The sequence below is a fragment of the Styela clava genome, chromosome 6 (genome assembly GCF_964204865.1).
Source record: "Styela clava chromosome 6, kaStyClav1.hap1.2, whole genome shotgun sequence".
NCBI classification, from domain to species: domain Eukaryota; kingdom Metazoa; phylum Chordata; class Ascidiacea; order Stolidobranchia; family Styelidae; genus Styela; species Styela clava.
In genome coordinates, this window is record NC_135255.1 from 22,231,500 (window position 1) to 22,244,847 (window position 13,348).

General features: G+C 36.4%; 1 protein-coding gene across 5 annotated transcripts in view; it reads left to right on the forward strand.

The window, feature by feature from the left end:
- Positions 1–13,348, forward strand: part of LOC120331537 (nesprin-1-like) — a 140,667-nt gene that overhangs the window by 107,498 nt on the left and 19,821 nt on the right. For all 5 annotated transcript variants that reach the window (XM_078113642.1, XM_078113638.1, XM_078113640.1 and 2 more), the window contains one exon: positions 5,324–5,486. In XM_078113642.1, the coding sequence (XP_077969768.1) occupies positions 5,324–5,486 (163 nt within the window). The remainder of the gene's footprint in view (positions 1–5,323; positions 5,487–13,348) is intronic.

The window sequence follows — 13,348 nt, forward strand, 5'->3', positions numbered from 1 at the left end:
AAATGGTGATTGGGGCCATATATCCATCCCTATTTCTAACCTGTTGTTTATATGTCAGCCCAATAGCCTTGTATTGGGAAGACCATTCAAATGGTGATTGGGACCATATATCCACCTCTATTCCTAACCAACTGTCTATACAGCAGCCAAATAGCCTTCTGCGAAGGAGGCTATTCAAATGGCGATAGGTGCATATAACCACTCAGAGACAGGGCGATATCTAAAATATTTTTGCATCATGTTCAAATACCCATTTATTTTTTCATTGCTGGATTCGCATTTACTTAATTGACAATTCTATGAAATGACACGTTTAATCGTAAAAATACCAATCTGTTTTGCCTATAAATCTACCCGTCTGTTCGGATTTTCCCGTAATCAGATTATTGCATGAAGATTTTGCATTTCTGAATAATCGATAAACCTGCCACAAGCTGCTTCCACGTTTCGTTTCTGACGTCATTTAATATTCTATTTCTTCGAAATTTAATAAAATTCTTCTGGACGCGTCCATATTTTACGACTTTTACTCTAAGAAAGAAATACTTTGTGAAAATGTCAGGAGAACACTAAACATCATAAGTCCCAAATTTTAATTATAAAGCCCTGTCAAGAACATTTAATATTCATATATAATATGAATGTATAACCCATGTATTTGAAAATCCAATTTGACCATTATACTTATGAGCTCTACCTGTACCTGCTCGCCGTCCATGTTCTAGCCTCTGCATTAAACTGTTTTGATAGTTGTGAAGTAATTACGAATATGGGCGCAATCGCTTACAATTGTTAGGTTTAACCTGCTAGTTATTTAGAACGACAAATTCAGGCTATTATGCTCGTAATTCAGATTCAATGGAGCCCTCAAAACAATCCGTTCCGCCAATTTAACTAACTTAACACAAATGGTTGATTATTAGAATGCATATGAATTGTATTTTTGTGTATGCGAGTAAGCCATGCTTTTGAGTAATGTTGTCAATATTGCCGCGAAAAAAATATTGTCGCATTTTCGCCGAGTTGCGATCCGGGTCCAAGTTAACGTGGAATCGAATTTTGTGTGACTGATTTTTTATTTAGTCAAAGTTGTCGTTAAATTAATTTACCACAAATGGCAGAATAAATTGACACTGTACAATGCGGATTTAAGACACCTCATCTGACATGTACTTTTGAGTGAGTGCTTGTGTATCTCTGTAAGCCGATATCAGGCTATAAGTCAATTTTATAATAATGTAGCACGAAACGATGCTTGTCCGTGGTGCCTCAACAAGCCTGAGACCGAGGTACGCCTATTTGCTGAATGCGATATAACAAATAAATTAATGGCAACAGCAATTTGGACATGGTCACACAAAAGCCCAAATAAAACACTACCTGCTACGAAAGATATAACAATAAATTATAGATTTGGACAAAGTATAGAAAAGGACGAAGCGAACATATTAATCTTTTCATTGACAACAATGAAACAAGCTATATGGCAAGCAAGAAACAGGAAAATATTCGGCAACCACAAACTAAGCTCCAAGCAAACATTCAACAGCTTTAAAAGACAGATAATATGGCGATATAATGTTGAACAACAGAGGCGAAAGGGGGGTAATGACCTCAAGCTCGAAAGAATAATGAGGACAATTGAACTACTCGGGGAAAAACAACTACGAGACGTGGGAATAACGTAACGGAGACGATACCGCACAAGATGTATTAAAAACCCGAATTCGATTTGAAAATACGTATGTCAAAAATGTAAAAAAAAACGTAAAAGTTACCAAAGTGAACTAAAATATGTTACTGTTAATCAACGTGACGTATTCCCCATGAATCGATACTTTTTCTCATACTGTAGAATTGCAGAAACTTTGCTAGTCATAGCAGACGACGATGTAACTTGTAGAATTGTATTTAAACGTTTTTACGTACTGTAAACAAACTCGCAAGCACCCCATTCAAACAACATAACGTAGTCTGCACACCGATATCGTATATAATTGATTCCAGTGTCTAGATATTTTTCCCATACCGTAGTATTACCGAGCTACAACTAGGCTCGGAGTATAGATACGTATACATTGTGATTAGCATAGAGACATGTGTGCGTGGATCTAAACTGTAATTTGAAAATGATTCCCCATGCAATGTCGACAACCGAAATCCCAACTGTTTTTGGTCTAGTATTTTATATATGTTTTTCTTCTCCTTTCTCTATGCGGTAGTATTACCAAACTACAAAGAGGCCTCCCGTGTAGATACGTATATATTGTATATTGTATGGATATATGAGTGCATGAATCAAACCCCAGAACCAAAAGAGAATCCCATGTCCTTCCTTATACATGTGCGAAAATCACATGAGATTTCGAAATATACCACAAACGGTAGAATAGAAAAACGCGCTGGTATATAAGTCCAAATGACATAATACTACCTTGAATGGATCGTGGATATAATTCGGCTCATATAAGTAACCATAGAATCACGTAGTAGAAATAGTAAAAACTATCCTCAACCTTGACGTAACCATTGATGAATATTATAAACATCAACCCCGCCCCAAAGTATATCATGTATATTCACCTAACATGAGTCTAACCAAGAGTTGCAACCCGTAATCGATTCATATATATTAATCCCTAAAGCTTAAATGCTGAAAACTGTCACGAATTAACCATAAATGCCCAAAAATGCTGAAATGAACTATGTGCAAGTAACAGCCATATAACCCGGCTGGCACGAACGACGTATTAAACGACTTGTAACCAGAATCTCAAACTGTCTAAAAGGGCAGATAATTACTGCGTATTACTGTTACACCACTGATACACAAAAAGCGAAGGCCTACAGTTGTAACTATAACACCTGGTTGTATGACTTGCAACCAGGCTTCAGAATATACACCCAAGACAAATACGACCTCTGAGAAGTTCGACGAACCCAGTTAAGAAGCACACTCTAACGTAGAGTAATACTCAGTGTAAATCATTTAAAAGTATATGTTCTTTTTCTTTGTTTTTTCATGTATATACTCTGTTTGTAAAACTAATAAATATCCAGGCTATAAGTCAATTTTATTTGTTACGTTTTGATATTCTCCTGCGAGAATGGCTGCTATGGTTGGTAGATTACTGCAATAAGGCTGTGCGTCAAGCGTTTAGGTGGTTTTCGTGTCTGAGGCGTGTTTTATTATGTCTCTGTTTCATTAATGGCCAATATTTTGTTCATCGAATTCGACCATCTGCGAACCCAAAAATGAATTCCTACAGCACAATCCCAAACAGATTGGGACACCACCACCACGAAGACTAACAATAGCTGGTCATTAACCAGCTTGCAAATAATAAGCACTCACTCAAAAGTAAAGACGAATAAACGATTGCGTTGTTCTGCCATAAGCAATTCATTTAAGCTACCATTTATGGTGAATACGATTATAAATTTGTTTTGCATTGGAATACCTCGAATGGCTGCAGAGATAAATGAGGAGGTGAGCTGTGAAAACCAACGGACTCTACTCTGCAGCCACGGGAAGTTCATTAATCCGCACGTAGCAACCACGTAGAAACTATCGTCTGAATCCATATGCTGTTTCAAGTGTGTGAATGACGGTGTGTAAGACGGCGATCTCAAACTTGGAATACGCACCCCATTTTATAATCAAATAATGTGTCCAGGGTGTTATCTTACATATACCGAATCGACCGCCTCACAAGAAGATTGCTTTGTCACCTTCTCTGGTGCTGTTGCGTTTTCGTCCATGGACCGAGATGACTATAACACGCGAGTTTTGGCAACCGGTCGGCCCTGTTTCTATGAGGGCCAATACAATACATGGTAAATTAGATAAATTCCTTTGCAATTTTGAAAAATTCCATGGGAATCTTATACAATTAGATGTAAGGTTATTCCATACTGGCGTAACTTATCACCCAATTTAACTTTTATCCAATTCGGATGATTGCTAGACGCTAGTGAATTTGCGTAATATTTTCATCGCGCGAAACTGTTGCTTGCAATTGCAATAGAAAGGCTTTACAGCAGAAGCACATTATTCTGTTTCGTGATCGATGATCAAACGGCCCTGTTGAACATAAATTAAAGTCATTTTTCAAATTGCGGTGCGTTCTGATTAAGATTCCCATGGGTGCCAAGCTCAGCCAAGCAATATTTTTCGACTACATTTCAGCCTTGTATCATGCATGGTTCGATCAAATTGTGTTTGGTGCTTAAATTAGTATTGATTTTTGAAGTCGACGGAAGGTTGTATTGTTGGCAAACCATCAAAAACATTTGCAATATGAGGCTCCAGCATTATGCATATATTAGTAATGATAGAAATAGTGCGATATCTAGTTATTAGAAATATAAATAAATATACGTTATTCATCCATGGAAGCGTTGTGAGGATCAGTAATTTATTTTTCCACTAATGTTGAAAATACGTAACGTACATATACGGTATGGAATTGAATAAGAATAGCATTTCAGGGTGGATAGGGACGAACAGTACTGTTGCGCTTAGATTATATTAGCAGAATCGAATATGATTCAGAAAAAACAGGTACCGCTGTATACGAGGTTTGGGGTGAATGGCAATGGGTTAATATATGAAAATTAATGCAGAAAAATAAAGCATTAAGACAATGTTAGATGTTGCTTGTCAGCCCAAAGTTGAATACTTTGGCAAGTAAATTGTTATTCTTTGTGAAGAAGGAGTAAGAGCAAAGGCCAGCAAATTTCGACAACCCTTTTGAAAAAGGAGTTGGGGGGAGGGGCATTTTTGAGTAGTACCTATGACATCATCATTGTAGTAAGTTACTTGTGAGATATTCTGAAGCTTTTTATAACTAAATTCAGTTATATTTGAAGGCATGATCTGGCTAATTGCAAATATACTTGGAACGTTGATTATTCTAATTCAAATTGGAGTAGCCACAAATATTTGGTTAAATGTTAATTTTCTTTTTTTCTGTACTGGTTCTGAGTTCCAAGCTTTTATTTGATAATTAAAACTAAGTTTGTATTTATTGATACTGAGTTATAGGACTCGTTACCATTTTTTGTTTAGGATTCCCTTTTCTATTAATTAACCAACCCTGTTGTTATCACAAATACTGGGTAGTATCAGTATTTGACTTTATCATATACGTTTCACGCTCGTTTTACGGTTTCATAGTCACATGGGCAAGCTTATTCACTTCTGAACTCAATAGAGAAATAATTAAAACCGTATTTAATATGCTTTAGTTGTGAATTCTATTAATTCGTATCCCTCTGTTTGTTATTTCGTGGTCAATGTCTTGCATTTTCTTGCTCACAGATCTAAAAAATTGAAAGAAACACTTCAAGCAGTTGCGCAACTGGAGAAAAGTATGGAAGACCTGAGAACATGGTTGAAAGACGTTGAAGACGGCCTGACAGACCCGGTTGTATATCGAGATTCTAACGACAGAGAAATCGTGGAAAGACTCACCCAACAACAGGTTTGTTGCGTCATTATGACTTTTCCTAGTGTAGTATTGTTCACACCAGGCAGGGGATTTGTCACTATAGCGTGACCGGTTTTAACATACAGTCATGATATCTTCACAGTTAGTAAAGCTATGCTGCTCATGATACTAGGATTTGTGAGTAACGTGTCTCGGATGTTAGTGAGGCACGATGGCCTAGTGGTTAAGGCGTTCGTAAGCGTCTTTGTTTGTATAAAACAATGGTTCCCAGCCATCCTTTTATGAATCGTGGCCCCTTTTGGCACTCATGGCCTCCTGTTTACATTCCATTGGTATTTTGATTGGTAGATTCCAAATCCCAATATGTTCAAACAATTCATGCTCAACAAAGGGAAAATGTGTGAAACCGTGCTGTGAAATAACCATTTCAAGCAACGAAATTAGGTAAAATAAATAGTTTTCTTGTGAAGTATAAAGTTAAATCAGGTTTGCGCCTAGCATTGTGGCCGATAAAAAAAAATATTAGCGTATCAGATACCATGCCCACCCAATGGGTGATAAATTGGATAGGCAATGCCGAACCGGAACTTCCAAATAAAAGAAGCTCATTATGCATTATCAGATATTAGTGCTTATACAGAGTCTAGTTCGGGGCGAAATGCGTAAGTTAGCTCCGTATAAAAATTAAAGTTAAGTTTCTTGGATCGGAATACGAGTTCCTTATTTTCAAGTATTTGAATTAAATGTGAGAGTGTGGATAAAACTATACAGTTAGAATTCGTTTTTTACATGATTTTAGCCATCCGTTTTACCATACAGGTATACTATATGGACGCCGATGCTCGATAACCAGTATTGGTTTTCCGCGTCTTCCCAAACCCTGAAATACAATTTCTTTATATATATTTTATTATAATTTGTATATCGTGTGTGCTTCTTCAGCTTGGCGAAAACATAAACTAATGATAACATACGGCATAACGTTATTGAAATGCTGTTTTGATCAGCTCCGTTGACAGCAAAGTTGAAAACCATCGCGCATCACAAATTCGAAAAAATGAGTTACAGCAAGACGTGTTGTGAAACCCGATATCTCAGTCGCACCGCGCCCCGTTAAAACCTTTTTATCCACAACCACCATATTGTGGAGATTACTTTTGTTGTACCCCTATCTATTTGAATCGAACGTCACTATTCGTTGAGGGTGTCCGAGGTAGCCGGTCCAGCGCCGTTTTAATCCATAAACTTGACTAGAAGCTCAACTCAAGCTGATCGACTACATGCCAGACACCCTCTTTCTTTAGGAAAGTTTTTCCGGGGTCACGAGCAAAGGTCATGGGTGATTGCGAAATTTCGAATTGCCAAGTTAGACCGTAACAGCTAGCGAGTCTTGTGGGTCTGAAAAGCGATTCAAGCTACGATAAATTGCTATATATGGGCTCACAGAAAAATGCTTTTCCGCAGACTTTGTACATGGAAAACGTCCCATGGGATGGGACGGCACACATTTGTATTTCCTGTGTGACACGGAAACCGTATGATTTTCGGGGAAGTGATGATAAAACATTTCGTTATGGGCTTCGTGTTCATATATTTGAGCATAGCTCTCTTGTTAGTTCTAAAAAGAGAATATAAATTCAGCATTAACAATATACTTCGTGAAATGGCTGATGGACATATGTATAATAGTTATAAATATAAAGTTAATAACTCCGTAAATTTTGTTGTTTTGCATGTCTCTATGTACATGTAGTCCCATTTAGCAGACGCTAAACCCAAATTTTACAATTTTTATCGAATTTTATCCCATGGATGGGATGGGAATGGGACAGATAAAATATGTCCCATGGACAAGCCTGCTTCTGCGGCATTGTTGACCCAATTTAATACACCCTGCGACTGCTAATAGAAGTTGTGTGCAAGGTATTTTATTCTTGGACAAATAACCTGCGATGTCAACTCGGTTGAGTCTAACGCTTCAATCAGTAGGCCGCCACTGGTGTGAATTAACCAATGACATGACTCATTTACATGTGCATACTCAATGGCCCCTATATCACTTCCTTGTGTGACGTCACATACGCAGTAAGACACCGGCAGACAATCTGTCGTTAGAGATGTTGCTAGATGCTAGATAGACTGATAAGTACAGTGTATTTTTATTGTAATTTTGTGTGACTGAACGTGACTATTAAGGCTGAGTAGCAGTGCTCCCATTTAATTAATACTTTTATTTAAAGTAGAGGCTTAAACAGGAAAAAGTTCATAAAAGTAATCACTGTGATCTAATGCCACCATTGGCAAAAGATATATACCCAGTTCAGCAGGTTGGAATTTTCTGCTTTGCTGAATTCGAGAGTTGAGAGTCGGCAAGTCATGGTGGCGAAAATTGAGAGGATCAGCTGTAAAATAGGATACTATCCCCAGTGTTGGTGGTCCTTATCAAATTGGGGAGATACAATTTTTCTTAGCACTATTTCTGCTGCAGTGGATGGAGACTGGCGGGGCAAATAATTAAAATATTTTCATTAATGAAATAACATGACGATTGGGAAAAAATTGTTTGGATGTGATTTTATCCTTTTTAAATAATATTCAGTGGCTAAGGGGGAATCAATAGTCTTGCCGGACACTTGCACAAATATATTTCTGTAACGTTTCGTCTGACTTCAGTCAGACTTTTTCAGGCATACGTATTTCATTTATCAGCGAAAAAAAGGAATTGCATGTGCAGTGTGGATACTATAAAATATCAACCAACTTTGTGTATTTTTAACAGTATGTCCAACGTGTGACGAGTCAGATTTCCGCCAAATTCACTTAAAATTACTTCAAAAATTCGTAAATTTAAACGACTTTTTATGTTATACCCATACGTCCCGTCCAACGTAATCATTCAGTTGTTGCCAACAACATTCCTCCTTAACTATATATGCAGACATAACTCAAAATGAATGATCAACTAATCCACCAAGATTGGAAAAAAGCTGGAATAAATGACAGTTGCATGCGAGTGAATTTAGTGACATTTTCAACAGTCTTTGTGGCCGGTGTAAGTGAATAATGCGAACTGAGAGTTGGGAATTGAGCTTGGTTAATGCGGGGCCAAATATAGATTGATTGTAATTTGTAAGCTTCAGTTGTGATACATACTCGATTATGCCTGATCAAACACTTATAAACGACATACAGAGGTAGTGTTTCATTTAACTGCTTGTGCCATATGGCTAATGGTTTTATTCGCAGTTTGTTTTATCATAATGCATGTAGACATCCTTTTGACTTCGTCGGGATATCATGCTCGTCGAATGAGTTTATAAAAATGATAGGATGTGAAAGGAAGATATGAGAATGAGGATTTTTAGCGAGTCGGTATGAAAGATTGTTATGTTGAACTATCATGGTGATTTACTGTACTAATCTGCCAAGATTCATTGCCAATCGTATTGTAGCAGAAATTACATTCTCAAGATAATAAGTTCAACATTTTGCAGTGTTTATAATTTTAAATCCAAGGAAAAGTGAGCTATTAAGTTATGTGTATCACGTGCTAAGTACTTTCGAGCCAACAGGGGCGATATATCTTCGTTTTACTAAAACATACCAATTCAAAAATGTATTGGTAGCGGATATTATATCGGAATCAAATTACATATCTAGTTTAGACACGTCAGAAGTGTTATGATGACGAGAGTTTCTTTATGGTAAATTAAAATTCGGATGATTAACATAAGTACCTATATTTAATCCTATATTTCGCTCCGAAAAGGGTAGCGAGAAAAGCCTAAAAATAATAAAAAGCACAAAGATGGTATAATAGAAAAGACTATAAGTTTAATTTTATTTCAATTGTCATCCTATTGCATATAATGTGTGACTAATAGTGACTAATATCAAATATTCAACGACTTTATCGTGACCGTTCCGATTTTTATTTCGGATTGTCAGTCCAGCCTATATAAGCAAGTTTGACCATAGGCATGTTGGCCATAATGAGTTTCAAATCTACCAATTAAGATGAAATAATTGATTTGCAAATATGTCACAAGCCTTCAATCAAGTCGCAGCACAATGTCTCGAATCAATAGCCAGCTGTGTTGGCAACGTAATGTGGTGCAAGGTAAAGTTTATAGCAGTCATGAATGTTGGGAGAGCGGTTTGGTAAATAAATGAGAAACAATATTGGTATCATGTTCATAACAAAAAAATTCAAGGAAGGGTTAGTGTGACTGAATGTGTAAAATTTCGTTTCATGGTAGATTCAGATAAGGTTCGATTCGAGTAATTTTCTTCAATATCTGATAAACAACCTTATATTAATTCCATGGTAGCCGTCATGGACTTGGCAGAGTTTTATATTTATTATCTGATTTTAACCTTGCTTTGGGTTTCTTCAAATAGTAATACATACCTGGATTATTCGTAATCTTAGGTTTTATGGTGAAATATCGAGACAAAGATTTATCAAAATTAGAGGCCTAGATTATTTTTGCTGCTACCTGTCCCTATTGGTAAAAATAGGATTTTCAAACCCAATGGTGTTCTTGTAGACATAAAAGATTAGTAAATATTATATGTATATATATGAGTTTAACTTATTTCGGGCATAATTAAAATATATATATTAGGACTATTATTGGTTTCACTAACATGAAATGGCATTTACAACAAACGTCAATCCGTTAATTTCATAATGTGTCGAAATCTCAATAATGAGTTGTCGTATTGCTTCCTAATCGATATATTATTACATTGCATTCTTAGTATATTGTGGTCGTTGCTTATTGGAAACCGTAAGTGGTATGTGATGGAAGGTATTGTGAATTTAGCAAGCTGATAATATAGTTTTGTAGCAATATTTTAAATAACTTTATCTGAATGTTCATTGAACTTTCACTTTAGAATTCTAAATATCGTAATTTGACGTAGTTAAATTCTGGAGATAGGTAAGAAAACGAGTATACGCAGTAGGTTTTATAAACGAGCTATGAGAGTGTGATTTTTGGGGCCTCCCGAGATGGCGCACAACCTGAACATAGTAGTTGTACCAGGTTAGGTTTCAGGTTGTGCGCCATCTTGGTGCACATACTTCTGGAGGCCCATTTTTGGCTATGCTATGGTAGTCATCGTGCTTAATAAGTAGAGATGAATTAAAGCATTTTACATGGTGAAAGGCTGGTAATTTTTGTGACCGTATACTTGGTATTTAAAAAATGATTGCGTATAAAGTATTACCGGTAGCTCAAATATCGGAATCTTGTTGAAAAGTGTTGCCAGAAACATTAGCTAAGGCAAATTTATCGACCGTTCGAATCTATCATGATCGACATTATATCAAGTTTGACTCAATGAGATTGATGGCGATAAATGGAACAAACGTCGAATTTAGTACGCGTTCGACCTTTATCTCTGAGGTAACCAAGTATTAAGCAAATCATTATAACTGTGTAACTTTTTATATGAGGTCTAGATCGATCGTCGCTATTTGTTCCAGTACATGCACGCTGTCCAAAGATGTTTTTTTCGAAAAAAGGTCGATCAATTAGCTTGTTTAGCTTCATTTATTGGTTTAAAGAAGTAACAGTCATCAAGTATTATCAGTTTTGATTAATTGCTGAGAAGTTGACTGACAGTGAACGAGTAAATGAGCACTACAATGAATTGAATAAAAAAAAAATTCCTGGTATGAATTTGCAAAAAATCGAGATAGCTTTATAAATTGAGCGAACATGTTCAAGTCTTTATTTTTTTTAATTTTTCCGAAAAGCTGGAGCTAGTTGTTTGTAGCTAATAATTCGTATGCAATATTGGATTCGTACAAGCTATTCGAGCTATTCCCAATCAATTTCAAACTATTGTCGATTTCCTAAATCCCAATTTGCAAAGCAATGGCACATAACTGTTGAGATAAAACACCGAACTGCTTAGTAACAAAACTTCACATCTTGAAGTGATTCTTATTCCGTTTGGTACACACGAACAAACACCAGTTTTGTTTATTTACATCGTTTTATTCGACGTATATTTGACATATTCATTTGGCCCCGAGCGTTGACTAACACATGTTGCAAAACTGAATGCAGAACTTTCGCATTGCCACTTGCTTTCTAGATGACTTCAATATTGATATTGGGAAATTGCTTATTTAAGTTGGAAATTAGACCAGGGGATTTGGGTCTGAACTAAAATTACGCATGACTATGCAGAAATATCAAATAGGCATGAAATATTATCGCGAGCTCTTTTAATTGAGTATTACACTTTTCCACTGAACAAGACACTGATATGTGCGAGGCTTATTATAGTTTCTAGAAGGGTAAGATTTAGTCTTAGCATAATCTGTAAATATCTTCAATCTGTTTAAATACAGCATGGTAATTTGTGCATCCAAGCAAACGGAAATACATGGATCGCGGAGATCATTCTTTGTACAGTTTCGAAACCAGCTGGCTACATGAGGTTTGGCAAGTCTTACTGTCAGTATCTTATTTATGGCGGAGTCGACGACGTGAAAGTAAAACAAAACATTTTAATTATTCATAAATTTGCGAATTCAAAATATTGCCCATCGGAACTCACCTTTGACCTTCGCAGTACAGCTGATCTTCTTGAATGATTTGATTATTGGGTAATAATAGCTGCTTGAGAACGCTTCAAGGGCTTTTAAAACTTTCGCTGAGGCTTAAAATCAGTTAGCTAAGTGGGAGTAAAGCAACCATAATAAGAGTCGGAAATGTGGCTCCATCTTGACTACTAGGTTGAATTTTTTGCCAATTCAATATGTCGCATTTAAAATAATTTGCTATGCAGCAGCGAATTTAGGATTTTTGTGATTTTTGTTTTAGGTCTAAAATTCGTTTGCTCGTATTTGGAGTAAATTTGCCTTGACGATACCTCGCGTGTTGTTTTTTCATCACTTCGCCGAATAAGGATCAAAAAGTTATGAAATATAACCAAGCATTACTCGCCTGAGGCATTGCGTATCAAAGCCTTAACGTAGCGTAGTTTGAACTAAAATTGGCGGGGTTTCACGCATGATTGCCGCTGCGGAACTCGAGTATTTTGTTAGTATTTCCTCAACGAGACGTCGATTGGCCTACATTTCATATTAAAAAAACATCATGCGACGACGACGGTCGTGTGTGAATGTTAGTCGGAACGACCTTCAAATTAGAATAAGCTTTGTTGAAAGCGCGGTTAAATCAGTTCAGATTTCTCAGTAGTCGTAGTTTGAATAAATTGCTTCCAAAAAGCACTATTATTGGCTAATAAGCTGTAACAAGTACTGGGTTTCCGTGTTGATTAACTTGATTTTAAATTATAGCGGTTTAGAAACTTCGGCCCAAGTGAAATGTTAGGTGTCAGATGCATTAGCAAAAATTTAGGCAGAAAAGGTAAAGTTCTGAAAAGATAGGTGTCAGCTATAAGAAGGTAGAGAAATGCTCAAGTTGATGAGTTGCTATTCATAGATAAATTCCCTTCCCTTTTGTCAGCGATACTTTCATTTTTATTCCTTTAATTTTAGTGCATATACCTTCATATTTCATCGATCGAATGTTGCCCATTCTGCGTGTATGATTAGAGTGGCCCGATAATTTACACTATATAGCTGAGTGTGATAATTCCAAATACGTGTTAAAAAGATTGAATCGAAACAGTAAACATTTAGCTAAGGATAGATCAAAATTTGGAGTAGGGATGGTCGCTAAATTAGTCGTTTCTAAGTTTTTCGATGATGTTGTCAAGATTCTGGAATGTACATATGTTTTAGCGAGCGACTCATTTATTCCCTTAAGGTGGCGCCAAATGAACGTTTTCGTCCACAGCGAATTTAGTAGCGTGCTTAAATACAGTCAAATTACCAAAATTTCAATATTATTTTGGGGTAATTATTC